Consider the following 20311-nt stretch of genomic DNA (forward strand, 5'->3'; position numbering starts at 1 on the left):
TGTGGATGGCTCAGCTCTATCACAGTTTTTTTTCTGCAACCATCGTAGCTTCATCAGGTTAGCATTTTAAAAAAAAAAAATAAAACATGGATAAGGGATGACCTTAGAGATTTAGAAGATAACGAGGGGCATGGATAGGGTCAAGAGACAAAGGCTTTTCTTTGGTGTGGGGAAGTCCAGAACTAGAGGGAATAGGTTTAGAGGGAGTGAGGGGAAAAATTGAAAAGAGACCTAAGGGGCAACTTTTTCATGTGGAGGGTGGTGCGTGTGTGGAATCAGCTGCCAGAGGAAGTGGTGGAGGCTGGTACAAGTACAACATTTAAAAGGCATCTGGATGGATATGAGAATAGAAAGATTTTGGAGGGATATGGGCCTAGTGCTGGCAAATTGGATTGGGATATCTGGTCGTTGGACCAAAGGGTCAGTTTCTGTGCTGTACATCTCTATGACTATCTGCCAGATGCTGATCTGTACATGATCTCCTCAGCTCCTCACTGAACTCAGGAAGATCACCGAGTTTACTGGTAATGACAGGGTGGAGGGGATGAGGTTACAGATTGTGGTTGAATGCAATTCTGCTGCTGCTGATAACCCATGGTACCTCATGGTTGTTAGGTTTTGAGCTTCTGGATCTATCTAGAATGTATCCCACTAAACATAATGACAATGCTACCTATTAAGTTGTATGGTGTCCTCATGTGAAGATGGGATTTGGTCTCCACAAGAACTGTGGAGTGGTTATTTCTATCTTCTGTCATCATGGATAGATGCATCTGGGACAGGTAGATCAGGGAGGAAAAGGACAAATAAGATTTTTTTCCCCCTGATTTGTTCGCTTTTACTTGCCACTGGCCTAGTTAGGTAAATGCATCCCTCAGCCAGCATGGCCAGTAATGGTGTCGTTAAGTTGCTCTTGATGGATGTTGATGTATCCTGCAAGGTATCCCTTTGCTACCACAGTCCATTTTCTAAGTGGCATCCAATATTTGGGCAGCACGGCAGCTCAGTGGCTAGCACTGCTGCCTACAGCGCCAGGAACCCAAGTTTGATTCTATCCTCAGCGACTGTCTTGTGGAGCTTGCACAATCTCCCTGCGACTGCATGGGTTTCTTCTGGATGCTTCAGATTCCTACCACAATCCACAGATGTGCAGATTAGGTGCACTGGCCATGCAGGCTAGGTGGATTAGCCATGGGAAATGCAGGATTACAGGGATAAAGTGGTGGGGATTGGGTCTGGGCAGGATACTCTTTAAAAGGGTCAGTGTGATGGCTTGAACGGCCTTTTTCCACACAGTAGGGATTCTATGATTTAGGAGGACTGATTCATCATAGGAGGAAGAGCTGAAGATAGTGATCAACAGGAGATTTCCTTGCCTATATTTGATTTGATTCCAGAAGATTTCATATAATCTAGAGTTAATGATTAAATGTAAACTTTGTACCACCAAACATGAACAGGCTCAATGTGTATTGGAAAACAGCAATCCTGGTCTATCTGATAACTGATCCGTTAAATGTTTACAAAATGAGGCAGGTGTCAATAATGTTAACCTCACATAGCCTTTTACATCACTAATCGAGAGCTACCAATAGCTCACTGATTTTGAAGGTGGGGGGTGATGACCTAGTGGTATTATTGCTGGTCTGTTAATCCAGAGTCATGGATAACATTCTGGGGACCTGGGTTCAAATCCCACCATGGCAGATGGTGGAATTGGAATTCAATACATAGCTCACTGATTTTGATTGTCTACTCGAAGCAGAAGTTGAGCAAATGAAGTAAATACAACAAATGAGGTGCTACCTCTCAAATTCAATTCATACCATTGGGTATTTGTTGGAGCCTGTGGTGTGTGAGATACCAGAGTCTCAAACATAGGTGCTGGAACCCTAGAAAAAAAGCTAGGGACCTTCCAAGTGACGGACTAACCTGATACTAAATGGCACTACTATACATAAAAAAAAAGGAACAGGGATAAGCCTTTTCCCCTTAAGAAGGTATCAATGCTAAATTGCATCAACTGTTCTATCTAGCAGCAAGTTCCACATTCTCCCACTTTCTGGTTACAGATTTTTTTTGTACCATTAACTGAATTTATTAGTGTCTGTCCAAAGTGAAAATATCCATTTAGATCAGATAATTTCATATTCTTAAAATCCCTTCTAGGTAATCCCTCAGCATTATAACTCCTGAATATAAAAAAAAGAGTCCCGAGCTGTTTCATCTTTTCTAATAGATGTACCTTCACAATCTTTTCCTTTATTTTGTGCCATTTCTAACACTTCTACATTTCCTAATGATGTGCGATTGGAACTATACATGGTCCAATTAAAATTCTTCATTTTAACACAACTTTACACTTTAATTCCTCTCGAAATTAACTCAAAATGCTTGCCATGCATTTTCAATGCCCTTGTTAACTGGTTTTTCTCTCAAATTTTGAAATTCAATTCATTGTCTGAATATCCAAAATGTTCTTTAAATAACTTGGTTCACTACCATTTTAAAACAGTCCAAAATTTATTTGTTGTACGATTTCTAACCTTCTGGAGACAGATAAACTTTAGCAGGTTATTTCTGCCAATTAACAATGGTTAATAAATACAAGATATCATTAACTTTCAATGTATACGGTCAAACGAATAAGTGATCAGTAGACAGGATACAACACGTAGCAAGTTTGCTTTATTTTAGATTAAATCCAAGTAGAGAAACCAGTTAGCAACTAAATATTAGCTTGATTGTAATTAACTCAAGGAAAACTAGGTTAAAGTACAAAGTTACACAGAAAATGCACAAAATGTATTTACAGGAGAGCTCAAGCTTAGATTTGTGTGCAATTATGTGGAGCCTGCAGTGAAATTAATATCAACCATTTCCATTTAAAATTTGGATTTGTCCACCTGCAGATACAAGTTTTCCTGCTAGATTCCCAGACACTTGCCGAGAGCATGAGAGAATGTGAGTGAAACAGACAGGAAGAAAAACAGAAAGGAAGATAGAAAGACTGAGGTTGATTAATGATTACAACAGCATTTGGCCAGATCTACAATACTCTGACATAAACTACTACAGAATCAATAATGGAAAAAACATTAATAAATCAGTCCTACCACAACCTTTCACAAACAAAGTTAAAAATCACACAACACCAGGTTATAGTCCAACAGGTTTAATTGGAAGCACACTAGCTTTCAGAGCGACGCTCCTTCATCAGATGATTGTCCGTTTCACAAACAAATGCTTACAAGAGAACTATTTATATGACTGTCAGCCATGTGCACTGTGATATTTAAAATAGAGTTACAAAGATTCAGCTTGGCTTTAGACATCTCCTGTTCAGTGCGTTGACAGAAAGAAAAAAGGTACCATTCAAAACTTTAACTTGGATGTTCTCTCCACAACAGCCTGACCTACTGAGCACTTCCGGCATTTCCGATATTTCTCCCCCCACCAGCTGTCCAGTTCCGTTTGGGCAGATGTACAAACACAGCTTTGAAAACCTTGCACTTCTGTTCTTAGATATTCCGACAAGCAGAAAGCAGCCAAGTTAGAGCCGTGTATACATAGAAATGCTCAGGATAGCAGAATTGGTCACCTGCTCTTCAATGTTACATCAGCCATAGTAATAACAATTCCCTTTGCAATGACTGGAAATATTTACCTGGAATACTTGCGTGGCATTCCATCTATGGTTGCCATGTTCCTCAGCTAACTTTGGAAACAATTGAATATTCTGCAGTCATTCAATAAAAAAAAAGTTAGACTACAAAAGCATTTTTACAAGCAACTGTGTAGCTCCAGAAAATCCAACATACACTTGCAGTGATGCCTTCGAATAACTGTGGATAAAGTAAAAATCAAAAGTAAAATGCAATGCTTTGTTTCTTTTAATATTGTTAATTTCATATCATAGCTCTTTGAAAAAGCAGAAACTTAAGATGTCACAGGGCTTCTGTGAGGAGCCCATTTAAATACCCCACTTGCCACAAGGCATGATATTGACATTAAAACAATGCACTAAGAAAATGTGGCAAGACATACCTAAATTGGCAGTAATTTCAAAACAACTGGTTAGGTCATGTCGTCAGAACTGGAGAAAGGCAAGTATTAAAAGCAATTTGTTGTATTTAAGTCTGACCTTTCTAGGGAGATTTTGAACTTAGCAGTCCAAATGCTGAATTCTTAACAATGACATATCCAAATATTGGGAATGCTATCATTGTTTGGTACTGCAACAAGCTGATAATACCTATTACACGAAAGAGATAGATATTTTCTGGTACAAAATTTATTAGCAGCAATGTTCAATCATAGACTCCATGTTGTAACTCAACTACAAAGGTTTTAACTCTAATTCCATTCATCAGCTTTACTAACAGGCATTTCCCGTAGCGAGAGTGAGAAGGAAGACTAAACTCAGGTACATTGAAAAGCAGGCTACTGCAGGTGCTAGAAATCTGAAACAGAAACGGAAGGTGCAGGAAACCCACATAGGATAGGCAGCAGCTATGCAAAGAATGACAGTCAACAATTCAGGTCTCACAGAAAATCATCGGTACGATGTGTTAATCCGATCTCTCTTCCCTCCAAAGACGAGGCCTGCTAGAGGGTTTCCAGCATTGAAAACTTTAAAATCATAAGTATGTTAATTCATCTAGAAACTGGTTAGAGATCACTCTCTCTCCTCATTTATGGAAAGGTTCTTTGACTGAATTGGAGGAATGAGTGTTTACGAACTTAATCTTAAATAACTATCCACTTAGAGAGCATTGCTCAAATTCTTCAGCTCCAACAAGCTATAAATGCACAATAGCACATGCAGACCTTGTAAATACATTGTAGACTAGGCTTTAATTTAATTAAGATTTAATCACTGGTGGGAAATTAAAGAACCTTTATCTCCAAAACTATATGCGTGTCATACAATATCTGGAAACGTAAACGAGATCTTCATTTCCCTTCTGCATGGAAAGCAATTAAGAATTACCTTCTTCAGACCTCAAGCAATAGGTTTTGCTAAAAACAGATTACAGTATAGCCTATATATCAAACTGGGTCTTGAACATTCATTCATGGTTCACAATGCAAGAATTAATCTGTTCTGTATTCAGTGTAACAGAAATTTGAAAGCTTCTAACTCAGTGCCCAAGTGGAAAATGAGAATTGGAGAAGTCGAAGGAGTGGGGTGACAGGGTGATAGAGTGTGAAAGCTTTTCATTAGTACAAGTTTAATGGATAGGGTAAAGGACAATGATTCAGTAATACCAACTTTACTCCATCTCAAAACTCTGCTAAGATTAATGTAACTAAGGAGGAATCCAAAAAGATTTAAAGCTTTCTTATGACAAATTGAAGTTCAAATCATGAGTAGTTGAAAGATATTAATACATGGATGTATAAACAAAAGGAACAATGAAATGGATACATCAACATGTAACCCACTTTCAAGTATAATGTAGTTACAGTAGAGCTGTTGCATCCATTTATTCTGTCTGGAGCCTGGTCATACCATAACTTAAATTCTCATCTTTACTTACAAATATCGCCAATTGCCCTTAACTCTCCTTACCTCAAACCTCCTCCAACTCTACAATTCAAGATAATTATTGCACCTCTAATTCCACACATTCTGGTATTATTAATTTCAAGTTTCTCAACCAGAGCATGCTTGGAACATAAACAAAACTAACAGCTTCTTAAAATTACCTCTAAGCAAGCTGCCTGTCACCACCTTAGCATCCTGTGTATTTCAGCATGAACCTTTTTAAACAAACATTTCTGGCAAGTTTTTAACGTGTTGTTTGATGCCGCATTATAAATTCAGGTTCACAGCAGACTCGTCAAGGAGAAGGCAAACAGTCTTCAGGCTTATTAATCATAACTGCACACAGTAATCGAGATATCCTATAGTTATATTAGGCAAGAACCAAATCTTATTTCATCATGTGTTCATGTCAATGTCTTCTCTCAAATGTTTCTCGTCTAACGGGATGCTGTCTGGTGTATTGGTCAAGAGTAGAGTGTCCACACTCGGCTAATTATGCTGGTGTCATGAAGCTGCACATCAGAAGGTTGCTCCAGGATCCTGAAGCTCTTACACAACAGCAAGTGACTGGAGGCATTCTAAAACTAAAAAGGAGTCACAGAGGAAAAAGTTAATTTTGAGTACAGAGTAGGATCTTTATGAGGTGGTAGGGCAAAGGTTAAAAGTCAAACATCTACTTCCTCATTAAATTAAATATCCATAATCCATTATAATTCTCTGCTGCAAGGAAGCTTTTTATTCAGGCAGTAAACAGTCTATTCTGCAATCTGGCACAAGTCAACAGTTTTTTGAAAAAAAAACTTTTGTTCTGATGCTACCCCTTTAAATGGGTTTGTGTTACAAATAGGAAACTGAAGATCTCATTTAATGATGTGAAATGTTCTATCATTGTGTTGGTTTGGTCTCTGAAGGACAAGAGAAACTACAGACAAAAGTCAACAGAATAAACCCAAAGTTTCTCCCAGACTGCGGATAAGCCAAAATAAAATGCAATGTTTCCACTTTGTGTTATTCTTCTTGAAACATCTGGATTGAAACAATTTGTTCAGCGCCTTAATTTCTGAACTGCTGCATTCAGCTCAACAGTCTGCGCCCGTCAAAATGTAAATTTTAGCAGCTATTTGTTCAGCTTTAGGAAAGATACATTTAATAGAATCTGACATCTCTGCTACCTGGTGGGAAGGGAAACAAAACCTAATGAGCTCTTTAGAGGCTTGCTAATATATTTTAAATACCTTCTAGATTTACAATCAAATTTTAAATTTAGTAACCTGTTTATGATTAAACGAGTGACGATCCTCAACATTTTAGAACACTCGACTGTGACCTCTTCATACTACTGCTTTTTATAAAAAACCTTCATGCATACTTTGAGTTTCTTCCAATTAAGCCAATTCCAGTATAATTTCTAAAATTTCACAAAATCCAAAATAAAGACCCAAACACCATCCAAAGTTAGATTTTAAATCTATCAGTATTTACTTGGTTCATAACATCTACACATTGACTAAAACTCTCAGTGGAAGCATAAGCCTTAATACAAAATACATCCCAAATATGAAAGGCATATCTTCAAATCCACCATTTCCCCTGACTCCCTCCCAACCATCTTGCAAATGTGCTCAAAAAATCAAAAATGTAACAGTAGTGGAAAGAGACACATTGGGCCAACATTTCAGGTCAAATGACCTTGCACCAGAAGTGCTAATGTTACAAACGAATAGCTTATAAAAAGAGGGAAAGACGGAATGATATTTATTCACTTCTGGCCCATCTCCAATTATTAGCGTTTTTTCCTTTTCCTGCCTTCGTTCATATGTAAAGCATCCTATTATGTCAGGAAAAAGGGATTATTCATATGGGATCATTCTGCAGCTTGGAACTATGTTGAACCTTTGAAAAACATTCCAACAAGGAGCGACTGCCAGTAAGACTGAAATGAAAAACATGCTTCCTGAAAACGAAAGTGATCTCTTCCATTCAGGTTGTCTTTATAAATGTAGGCTGAAGGGGGGCAAGGAATGAATTTGATGCAACATAAATTGGTACTTTTTCTAGCCTTTTATAGCCGTGTTTCTTTAATTCTTTGTTGCTTTCACAGCCACAAGCAAATATAAATTAAACGAATGACTACTGGGGTTGTTAGCAAAAATATTTTAAAATTAAAATAGGCATTAAACCACATATTTGCAAGTTGTCTTCTGAAGAGATCCTCAGAATGCAGAGGTCCTCCAAACTATAACAAACTTGGTAGTAAATTTCACCTTTTTTGTTTCACAAAAACATTTCAGTAGTTGAGGATAATTTCCCCAATCATTAGGTTAAGAGGCCTCTAGTTTATGAGCCAATTTTCACAGAACTCTCATCCAACAAATTGATATTTAAACTTTCAATCTGGTGAGAGCCAAAGATCTCAAACTGGAGTGTTTTCTTAAAAATAAAGTTACTGATACAAAAAAATACCCAAAGACAGAAGAATACTGCTTAGCTCAGAAGTATTGCGCAGAAGGTGGAGGGGTGTGTTGGAGTGGGGAGAGGAAATAAGTAAATTACTGGCATTTTGTGTGCTCTCTCTGCCCGGAGAGGAGAGGGGAGAGATGGAACACCAGTACACTGATAGTAAATCCTAGGAGATTTGCTTATCTCTATTTTAAATTTGAAAAATACAATATCACTTCAGGCACAGGTCAAGTGTAAGTTGATTTGAAAATTTAGCCAAAAGATCAGTCACATTAAATAAAAAAGTAATAGGGAGAACAGTATTTACACAATCTGTCCAAAATTTGGCAGAGTTGTTCCCTCCTAAAGTTAAACATTTTCAAAGCTTATGTCGGAGGAATAAATTTTAAAAAAAAATCAGTTCACATAGGTCATTTTTCTGGAGAATGAGTTATTTCAATGGCTATATAAAAAAAAAAGGTAAAACATTGTTTTGGGCTCGCACCCCAGACAGGAATACTTGTCAGTTTCACTGGGGTCCTATTAAAGCTTGAGGTGCAGTGGTAGTGCCCCTCTCTCTGAGCCAGGGGACCCAGGTTCAAGTCTCACCTGGTCTACAGGTTAATCAAACAAAATCCTAGAAATGTAAACCTTACAGCAAATTTGACTTTTATTCTGCTTGTTATTTTTTTTAAATGATCATCCCTCCCAAACATTTTCATGCTTGAAAGAGCTCCCCCCCACCCCATTATCAAGCTCGAGAATCAGACCTATTTTTCCCTTACAAATGCTGATGAACATCTTTTATATTTCCTGCATTTTATTACAGGATACAAGTGAATATTAAAACAGATTTGCAAAACCTTTGAAGAATCAACCTATTCTGCAGCGTACACCCAAGTTAATAAAGTGATAAGCTAATGGCAGGATCATGGTCAGTATCATTGCATGAATCAGCCAAATGAAATTTAAAATGCAGCTAATTTGATATTAACCAGCTTCTGCTTAAAAAAAAATCTTCATTGCAATGAGATCCAGCATTTAATGGTCAACAAGAGAGTTGAAACTGGCAGATCCGGAACAGATATCTCACCAAATTAAACTCAGGAAGCTGGTGACAAGGAGTTCACAGCCCTTCATACCATGTGATGCACTTTAAATGCTTGAGCAAGTAGGCAGAGGAGGTCTGAAAAATGGCACCTCCAACAATTCAGCACCACCTCCGGATTGCACAGATGTAAGCCTAGAATAAGACCTGAACCCACAGGAGCCAATATACTGACACTAAACAAAAAAATCTCAAAACCTGCAAAAAACATATGGCAGATCTGCCACACAGTAATTGACTGCTGTTAACCTCTTGTGTGCTGCTTCAGTCATGACTATTGTCTCTCGTCTGGTGACGTCTAATCAATTAATTGAATCCTTAGCAGGTATAGTTTCTACTTTAAAATAGATCTTTTGTTTTAGCTCAGCACGGAACAGAGCATTTGATCAGTGCAGACCTCACATGCTAAACCAATTAAGCTTCGTTCATCACAGTAAGCAGACATTGACCATTTACAAGGCCATCCTTAACTCAAAGATCTGCAGAGCCAAGTGAATAATGCTGAGTATTCTTCAACTATCTTCTGAATAATGATTAGGAGGAGTAATTGTGGTGTCATCTCCATACAGATGCTTTGCAAAATGACATTTCAAAGTCCAGAATTCATACATTTTATTAAAAAAGGTTTCACTTTAATGTCAACAGGATAGGAGATGCAATGTCTATTTGAATGTAAGCAAAAAGTTCATACTATTTATAAGATTTTCCCAAGTGCTCAAGTTCATTAATTGGTGTTCACGAAACTACTCTTGTGAGAGATCAATAAAGTAGAAACATCGCAGGAAGGTATGAGGCGGAAGATACATGGATCTTGGAAGGGACCTTGATACAGTGAGATAGTCAGTTACTAAGGCCACTGCACAATGAAGTTTTTTTTTTCCCCAGTACACCTCACCATGCAATTCATCAAAACAATAACATTTAAATGCAGAATTAAAAATCCAAATTTAGGTTGCTTGAACTACTTGCTGTAGTTGTATTTTTCCTCAAAGAACAGTAACTTTAAGTCAATACAGAATGAACTTGCTCACAAGTACATATAATACAGACAAGAGAAGCAGCTTACCTTCTACTGGAGAAGTTTTTAATCTTCTACAGATATCCTGAACATCACCATACGTTTCATGGATTTTATGGACTGCTTCACCAGACCGCAATTCCATGAGGGCCCGCAGATCTCCGACAGTGCAGCCAAATTCACTGTCATGGTTGCCCTCGGCAACAGAATTGCCTGGATGGTGGCTTGTTGTGTTATTAGTCATTTTTTCCACTGAATAAAAAAGGTTTCAGCTGATGTTGAAAAATCCACACCAGGTACTGGTATGGCAGTCCTATTGACAGTTCCAATGGGAGTCTGCAAATTTTAAATTGGTTTTTAACTCTTGCAGCAGTGATGCGAACATCAGCAGAGTCAGATTTCGCCAGATCAAGGTGTCGTAAGGAAGTCCATGTTACTGTAACAGCAGGCTAGTAGCAATAGTGTAATTTCTGCTCTTGCATCTCTTGGTGACAGCAAGTAACTGAGAAAATCTGAAAGAGAAAATGCAATGTGTTACCTAATGATTGATACTTGACACACAGCTTTCAAAAAGCAAAGAGTGATCTTGAAGAATTTCACACTTATTGCGCAATAGAAATCTTCGGAACTTTTAAAAGATCATATAACCACTGCTCAACGTGCCTGTGATCAAAACGAAAATTCATTTTTGATAGAGGAATAGTTGTTACAAAAGGCTCATTACAGATGTGGAACATTTTAAACTTTGAATGTAACATGTCTTGTTTCCAAAAACATAATGCAATACTCAAACTAATGTTTCTAATGCCCTTCATGGGTCAGGATATAATATTTCTACAACAAAACACTATTAGGTCGACCAGAGACTTCGGCCACTCCTCATCTCTCCCCCCCCATCACCTATAAATTGTATAGGTGAAATTTAAATACCTGATGAGGTGCAAATATACATTTACGAGCAAAAATGACCCCCTCTAGTGCATCAAGCAGCAAATAAGTGAAACATGCTCACCAAGAGGTGCACAAGACACACCTGCAAGAAGCGTGGTCTAGTGGTATTATCACTGGACTGTTAATCTAGAGACCCAGATAACATCTTGGGGACCGGAGTTCAAATCCCACTATGGCAGATAGTGGAAACAGAATTCAATAACAAAAAAATCTGGAATTAAGAGTCTAACGAAGACCATGAATCTATTGTCAGAAAGCCACATCTGGTTCTCTAATGCCCTTCAGAAAAGGGAACAGCCACCCTTACCTTGTCTGGCCTACATGAGACTCCAGCAACCTGGCTGTCTCTTAAGTACCCTCTGGGCAACCAGGAGTGATCAAAAATGCTGGCCTTGCCTGTGATGGCCTCATCTCATGAATGGATTAAAAAAAAACTTAAGGAAAGCAATACTGGATTTCCTCCTCTTTCCTATGCCAGTGTGTTCCATATCATTTCTTAAACAGTATTTAACTTTATTCATACTGTCCAAGTTCACTGCTCTTAAAGTGAGACCAGTTAATTCTGTGAAATGCTAAAAATACAGATGAAGAAGAGCTAATTTATGTTTTGATCCCATATGATGTTACCCCCTGTACAGAAAAGTTACCACAGGGGACATTAGATTAGATTAGATTAATCTAATCTTAAAAAAAAATCTAATCTAGAGTGTGGAAACAGGCCCTTCGGGCCAACAAGTCCACACCGACCCGCCAAAGCGAAACCCACCCATACCCCTACATTTACCCCTTACCTAACACTACGGGCAATTTAGTATGGCCAATTCACCTAACCTGCACATCTTTGGACTGTGGGAGGAAACCGGAGCACCCGGAGGAAACCCACGCAGACACGGGGAGAACGTGCAAACTCCACACAGTCAGTCGCCTGAGTCGGGAATTGAACCCGGGTCTCTGGCGCTGCGAGGCAGCAGTGCTAACCACTGCTAACCACTGTGCCACTGTGCCACCGTGCCGCCCACATTAGGACAACACTAATGCTTCTAATGTGTTAAAGGTGAAATGTGCTTAGTTTCAGTACTGAGCACGAGAGACCAAGGGATGTCAAACCAGAGCAGAATACATGAAAACGTACACCGTTATGCAACTTTATATATAACAGTTTTCTCACAGCACGGACTTTAAAACTTTTTATTAATTCCTGAAGCATTTGTGGCAAAGCCCTCCATCTTCAACAATTGAGGACCCAGGTCTACATGATTCAACTGTCAGGGACGTATCAATTAATTCAGTTGCTTGGTCTAGCCAACAGGTGGCAACACACATGACCAGTCTTCAGGCCATAACTCTTAATAACCTGCTCCCCCTTATCCTCAAACACCTGGTCAAATTGGCACACCAGTCAATAATCCCTTGGGAGGACAACTGCAAACAGTAAATCAAAGCCAGGATTCAAAGCTGAGTCACCCAACTGAGAATCTGGAAACAGACTTGTGTTGCACCTGTTTGTCACTTTTATAACATCTCCTCCTATAACCCTTCCAGTGCCAAAAAGATTGTATGTCTCGTACAAGCATCTGGCTCGCATTTGTTGAATAAACACAGAGCTAGCTTTAAGACACAGTCTTCTGTATACTGTAACTATAAATTTGAATAAGCAATGCACACTCATGGACAATCAGCCACAATTTCCAAACAGGCAAAGTTATGTTTCAGCTGAAGTAGATGCTTTGTTTCAGCCTGACCTCTCCCTCAAACACAAGCAGGTCTCAGAAGCAAACAAAAACAAAACAACTTGCTGCTGTCCTTATTGCAACACTAATCACTCAGAAACCAACGTTTCCACGAATGAGAATTTTGTTCTTTAAATTAAAGCACGCTCCAGAAAAACTTAAATATGTTAAACATATTTAAATGATCAGGAATACAACTGAGAATATTAATAAAATTCCTCTTTTACATACAATACTCACTGTGCATCCACCTATTAGAAACAGTACCAAGCAGGTACAATAATGGTAACTTCTATTTGATAAATAGTTATAGGTTACCTGTGGCACCTGCAAGAACCATCGCAAATCAAAAAATCATGATTAGCTAACAGAATATTTGTTTTTCCTAATGACACTGCTCACCCTTCATCTTTATTGTCACTGACAAATGCCCAGAGATTAATCCTTACATGGTTTTGTCCCTTGCCATCTTCTCCCTACTCCTAATAGGGGTTTATGTTTAGATGAAAAAAAGTGACAGTCATGGGCCAAAGTCGTCAGTTTTGTTCCAATAAGGTTAGAAGCCAGGAAAATCCAACACCACCACTCTGCAGTTGTCTAGCCTAGTGAGGCTGAGGCATGATTGCAATTCAAGCACAGGCAATTCCTTAGAAAATACCTGACATTCTAATAAGGGAAGGGCTGTTGAGAGCATTCAATGTCTTTTCTCCTCATCACTCATTTCTCGGGCTGTTATAAAAACACACACAAAACCATTACTCTTACCGTTAAGCTGATTAAGATAATGTTGGCACTTATTAAAATGGATTAAAGAATTTCACCACCAATACCCATTTCAGAAGTTCAACTTCCAAGAATTAAACAATATCCTTCAGTTTTTGTGTGTGCTCATTCTACTTTAACTAGTTAAATGGCAAGCCCAGTTGCCAGGAAGGAAACAGTAAAAGATAGCTTAGAGGAATTGTCAAGCCAAATATTAGACCAAACTCAATTAACATACTGACAGCTGATGTGCTTTGGGCTGAATGACGACATCAGTTAACATTAATTCAATTCCCTTACAAACAAACAAATCGTAAAATGCTCAAAGTCAGCACTTCCAGTCATCGAGAATCACTGTTCAATAAGAAAAAAAATCATAGCTGCAAATATTTGATTTCTCTTCCCCCTCCACCCCCCAAAAAGGTAGGTCACTGATCACAAGCTTTCTAAGTCCTGCAGAAGAGCCATTAGACCAGACACGTTAACTCTGCTTTCTCTTCAGAGGCTGCCTGACCTGCTGAGATCTTTCAGCAACTTCTGTTCTTGATTCGGATTTCCAGAATCCACAGTTCTTTCGTTTCTTTTTAACCTTTATAGTCACATGCCATCTGATATAAATTGCAGGAGCTTTCAGTTCTGCCATCCTCACCACTGCCTTGCCCTGCAACTTTGGTTCAGGAGAGGACTACTCGCCTTCTTCCTCTGACTTATCATCAGTTACATTCTGTGGTCAAGCAGGAAAGCTGCTTCAGTTGGCATAATCTTTCCTTTCCCTCCCTGGCTGAAATAAAGTGTTCCATCTGGCAGTCTGGCTGCAGAACCAGAAAAACACACCCAATCGACAACAAATCACACTCAAGGTCAGTCACAACGAGCCGACAGTCTTATTTCTCTGCTGAAGCTGCTGTGTTGCTTTAAAATTGTGGAATTTTCTGAGACAATAAAACAGTCAGAGATACGCCAAATTAAAAAAAGTGACCTCTGCTTCTATAACTACACGAGATTCAGTTCGGACAGCTTACTTGTGTACTGCATTGAAGTAATAACATGTCACACTGTTTTACAGAAGCATTATAAAAGTAAGTATGAACCGAAGCACAGAAGATACTAGGTCAGATGACCAAAGGTTTGATATAGAGGTGGGTTTTAATAAGTGTCTCAGGAGGAAGAAAGTAAGGTAGAGATGGGTGGAGGGGTTAGGGAGGGAGGGAATTCCGAATGCTTGGGACATAAGCAACTGAAAGGCATCACCACCAAGATGGAGGTGTTATAATTGGAAATATATAGGAGGCCAGAGTTAGAGCAGCACAGATATTGCAGAGGGTTCTGTGCCTGCAGAAAACAGATAGGGAGGGTTAAAATCATGGAGGGAACATTATAGAAATTAGAGTGCATGGTGGCAATTCCCAAGAAATCTTGTCATTAAAAAAATCACCTTTAATGGATTGGTGATGAAAAAGCAGTAAAATTAAAAACAAAACACTGAACAATCTAAGTAGTAATCATCTTCAACACAGACAGCTTCTGCAGTGTAACATTTATTGCAGCATGCAACTCTTAGGAATCAGCTACACAGTTCGCAAGTGTTGGCTATTTAACTAAAAAAAATCATTGAAAGCTGAATGACCGATTTAACACATCTCCCCCAAAACCTTCCCATAAGTTAAAGTTACTTCAAGGCTACAGTTCTTCCTTGACATTCAGATGATAGTTGAACACTGCTTGACCTTCATTCTTGCAGTTTATAATGCCATCTGAACTGATGGATTAAATTACTTTCTTGCCATTGCTCTCAGATATCCATTCTACTCTATTTCTGGAGCACACAGTCTGACTGACAAACACTTTGCTACGTACCTCTCGTTACACGCTTGACATCCATATATACTGCAAGTTTTCACTGAATGTGATTCACTATTCTGTGACTTAGGAAGATATTCCATAGGGGAGTACTTCAATTAAACACTCAACCGGCACACGTTGATCTCACTTGATTCTCCTAACTAATGGAGTCTCAACCTTAACCTGACAGCTGCACTTCAGACGCTGAAGAGCAATAAACAGGCATTCCTTTGGTCGGCAAAATGTGTCACACATGACACTTGCACATCATTCAGCAACAAAGTGAAAATATCTTTGCCCCAAGACTTCGCTGACTTCCTCAGGCTGGTGTCCTAGGCCTTACCATTTTCAGCTGCTTTGATGACCTTCCCTCATATCATAAGGTCAGATGTGATCATTGTTCAGTGCAGGTCAGGCAGCATCCAGGGAACAGGAGAATCGACATTTCGGGCATAAGCCCTTCTTCAGGCTTATGCCTGAAACGTCGATTCTCCTGTTCCCTGGATGCTGCCTGACCTGCTGCGCTGTTCCAGCAACACATTTTCAGTTCTGATCTCCAGCATCTGCAGACCTCACTTTCTCCTCATTGTTCAGTGCAACTTGCAAGTCCTCAGGACAGTGAAGCAACACTTAGATAACTTTCAGGGTTAGGCTGATAAGTGGAAATATTCATGTTACACAACTGTCAGGCAGTGACCATCTGTTTTTGATGTATAATATGGAACCATCCCCTACCATAAACATCCTGGGCCAGGGGTGGGCGTGCACCATTGACCAGAAACTGAACTGGATAACCATATAAATTCTATGCCTACAAAAAGGAGTCAAACTGGGAATTCTGTGGAAGCCTCATCTCCCAGTTCCCTAAAAATTGGCCATCATTTACAAAGAGTAAAGACACAAATGTGATGGAACACCCACCAATCACCTGGTGCAGGTACTAAGTCAGGACAGAAGCTTAGTAACACCTGGGACAAAGCAGCTTACTTGATTGGCACCCACAACTTTAAACATTCACTCCCTCCACCAATACACAACAGCAGCAGTGATGACCACCTACAAAGATACACTGCAGCAATTTGCTAAGGCACCTTTGACATAATCTTCCAAGGCTGCGACATTCATCATGCAAAGAAACTATAGCATAGGACACTTGGGAACACCATCACCAATCTGACTTGGGGTCCAAAGACATGCAGCTTGGCGGATTGGCCATGCTAAATTGCCCTGAAGGGTCCAGGTTAGGTAGATTAGTCATAGTAAATGAATGGTTACAGGAAGAGGATAGGTGGGATATTCTGAGGGTCACTGTGATGGACTAAATGGCCTCTTTAGATACTGGTGATTCTCTCTTTCTCTAATTCTATATTGCATTAGTCTCACTGGTCAACACCAACATTTTCTTAACAGTGCTGTTGGCATTCCTGTCTTATGGACTACAATATGTCAACATGGCTGCTCAGCACCACCTTCTAAAGGGCAGTGATGGATGCACAGTTAATATTGGCTTGGTTGGCTGGACAGCTGATTTTCAGTGCAGAGGGACTCCAACAGTGTGGGTTCGATTCCTCCATCAGCTGAGGTTACCTTGAAGGACTCTCTTTAACATCTCCCCTCACTAGAAGCATAGTGACTCGCAGGTTAGACTCACTGATTCCTATTCAGAGAGCAGCCATATAATCCAGTCAGACTGTGGCTTAAAAACCAAAAAAAGTAAAGGCTGGCTATTCTATGAAATCAAAGCCAGAATTTGGGAGCAAAACTCAGCAGGTTTTCTTTGCTTTTATTATTGACTGCGATTGCACAACACTGCAGCAATTCTTCCAAAAGAAGATTTCATCATCTTCATCTATAGTTAAGCTTCGGTGTCTCACTGGCATTGACTTAGAATTAGATTTTTAATTTAGGGTTTAGGAAAATGCACTTTGCAATCTATTTGAACTACTGTTTTCATCGATTTAACTAGTTAAAATGAAAAAAGTTGTTACTTGTATTAACTTCCTAATGTCATTATAAAAAGGAAAACTTAAGTTAACTGCATCTGAAAACTCAGAAATGAGGATTAACTAAAAGAACAAATACTCAAGGCACCAATCTGGGCTCTTGCATCAAGTAAAATTACCAGAGGAGAAAGTAGTTTTCCATTGACTCTGCCTCCTTGTTCCTGGTAGCCTTGCAATGAACAATCACATTGTTTAAGCAAAACCAAACTGTTAAATAGATACAAGTGACAATTTGTCTCCATCTACCCATTGAGGGAGAGGGGAGACTCACAATTGAAAAAGACATGAAATATAATCACGTACTACGGCAACTAAGGATCCTACATTTGGTCTAAACATTCCAATGATATTTCTAAAGCATTTAAGATTTAACTTAAAAGTAACTAAAGATCTGAAATTCCACTTGTGGAACGAAGTACACATGTGCAATGATATTGCAAAAATGGAAAAAAGCAAGGTTTTATAAAGAGGACCGACAAGTAGCAATTTCAGTCTGGTCAAGATTCAAGATACATGTACAACCCAACATTTGCTAGTGTGCTCTGCAATTAATAGAATTAAAATTGAAGAAAACAGAGAAAGGCAAATTTTAAAGAAAATACATATGCTTTTAATCAATTAAATAGATGTCTATTTTTTGTTTGATTAAAACAGCTTCACTTCTTATAATACAATATATACTAGTAAATTGTTAGTTTCAAGTCATGCCAAATCTTATATACCCAAGCTACTGAATCGTCAGACCAAGTGGTAATGTTTATTTGCCACACTATTGATGTGAAAGGTCCATTCCAGTGCATTAATGAAGTTCAATTTAAACAATGTATTAACATGAGGCACAACTTCAACCCTTCTCATCAAATGAGAACAAGTATAGCACATTTACTAACAATAAATCTCTGCCCCAGTATTGTTTTTTATGTATGTTTTGGCAGTGGTTGAGATCAGCACCGGCAGCCAAGAGAGACTCCAGTATGTGTATCACACATAGTTCCAGACCATGCTAAACCAACCAGTAAACCTGGTGTGACTGGTGCCTCTTAGGAACGAGGCAATACTTAGAGGTACTTGCCTGTAGCTAATAAGATCATGGAATCAATGTGCCAATTCAATTGCTCAGAGCGCTTCCACCAACAAGATTGCTTTTCACTTTTATTTTTGCCTCATCACCCTCAACAAGCTTTAACTGCTTCAAAATGGTGCTATTTATTAAGGGTTTCATTTGTACACAGCAGCAGTTATGGGAAGAGTAATTGCAACAGCAGCTTGAGTAACCAGCACCCACAGCAGCTATGCCTAGCAGGTAATGGGACACCTTGCAGCAAGGCATACGGAGCACAGAGTGCGAAGGACAGCACTCGGATCCGTCTGAACAGTAGTATATCAGAAGCCTCGCACTTGCTCAGGCAGACTGTAGGCCTCATGCCAGTAGGTCAGTGGCTGGCAAAGTCATCACAGCCCTCATCATCCTCACAAATGGTTCCTTGCAGTCTGCTGCAGGGGCACCTCCACAAACTAAAGCTTATAGCTGCTTAAAGAAGCAACTCACCAACCTGGTTTACCAGCAGTTAGCAGTAAACTCTTCATTATTTCAAAAATATACTTTATTCATACAACGGTACTGATAACCAGACACCTACTTAACTTTAGCTAAAAAACCTTACACATTGGTTACCCTGGTGGGGAAGGACCAACTTCCACATTGAGCAAATTCCATACAAGAGAGCTGGTGAACTTGCAGGAGTTGCTGATTTCCTCCATAATGTCACTACAGACGTGCTGCTAGCAGGGTGCCAGAACACCATGTTTTAAGAGAAAAGCCCATCACTCTATTAACTTACATTGTGTACACATGAGTGAGTGGAGCTCAAGACACCCGCTGTAATCCCAGTGCTTGCGAGCCACACCATTATAAAATCAAAGCCAGAGACCACCACGATCATTAAGGAGCACCAGACCCAAACCCCCTCAAAATATATCAAGATAGTCTAGACACTAACTTTCTCTCATTTTAAAAGCAAGCCTTATGCATTGTGTTCTGGTTGCAATTCGCTTGGTCAAACTACCAGGCTTGAAATAAAATACACCTTTATTCATACATTATAATTAAAATATGGAGAAAACAAAAAGAATTGGCTTAACTGTAACTACTGAAATATTTAAAATAATATATATGAACCACTACTAATTAAAACTTTTCCAATAGTGATATCCCATACACACACTCTTGGCAAAGGCAAATTCAGTAAAACAGATTATCTCATGCAATTCTAGCAGTAGGAAGAGAAGCCCTGCCTTTAGATGTGACAGGAGAATAATAGCTTCCACATCCAGCTTCAAGACCCCAGCAATTATTGTATACTAAAACATAAAAAATCCTTGTTCTGTGGGAACTTGATCCCACCCATTCAGGCTGCGTTTATTGTTTTGTTCCAACTTTAAAAAAGCCTCTCAAAAAACTGTTTACTTTATTGGATTTGGAGCAGACTACTTGTTACCTCTGTTTCAACTTTCATTAAAAATACAACTCTTAAATCCATAGTATCATCACAGCACATCATAGGCTTTGATGTCCAGGAAATTTCTCCCATGTTGCACTGCATGCTGAGAGATTTGGACAGGTGGAGGGAGTGAGGCAACTGCATGGCAGATGCAGCATAATGTAGATAATTGCAATGCTATTCATTTTGGTAACCAAACAGGAAGGCTGATTATCTGAATGGCTATAAACAGAGGGGGAATATTCAAGGAGACTTGGGCATAGGTATGTATACAGATGTCACAGGCAGTATAGGTAGCAAATGTTATGTTAGTCCTCATTAGCAAGAGGATGTGCACAGGAGCAGGAGTGCCTTGCTGCAGTTATACAGGGTCTTGTGAAATCATACCTGGAATACTGCATGCAGT

At 39.1% G+C, this 20311-nt stretch overlaps 1 protein-coding gene across 7 annotated transcripts in view; it reads right to left on the reverse strand.

The window, feature by feature from the left end:
* Positions 1 to 20311, reverse strand: part of LOC122563116 (plasma membrane calcium-transporting ATPase 1-like) — a 233175-nt gene that overhangs the window by 129886 nt on the left and 82978 nt on the right. For all 7 annotated transcript variants that reach the window (XM_043716565.1, XM_043716561.1, XM_043716558.1 and 4 more), the window contains exon 2: positions 10165 to 10628. In XM_043716565.1, the coding sequence (XP_043572500.1) occupies positions 10165 to 10360 (196 nt within the window). In that variant the 5' untranslated portion in view covers positions 10361 to 10628. The remainder of the gene's footprint in view (positions 1 to 10164; positions 10629 to 20311) is intronic.

Source organism: Chiloscyllium plagiosum, chromosome 26 (assembly GCF_004010195.1).
Source record: "Chiloscyllium plagiosum isolate BGI_BamShark_2017 chromosome 26, ASM401019v2, whole genome shotgun sequence".
NCBI classification, from domain to species: domain Eukaryota; kingdom Metazoa; phylum Chordata; class Chondrichthyes; order Orectolobiformes; family Hemiscylliidae; genus Chiloscyllium; species Chiloscyllium plagiosum.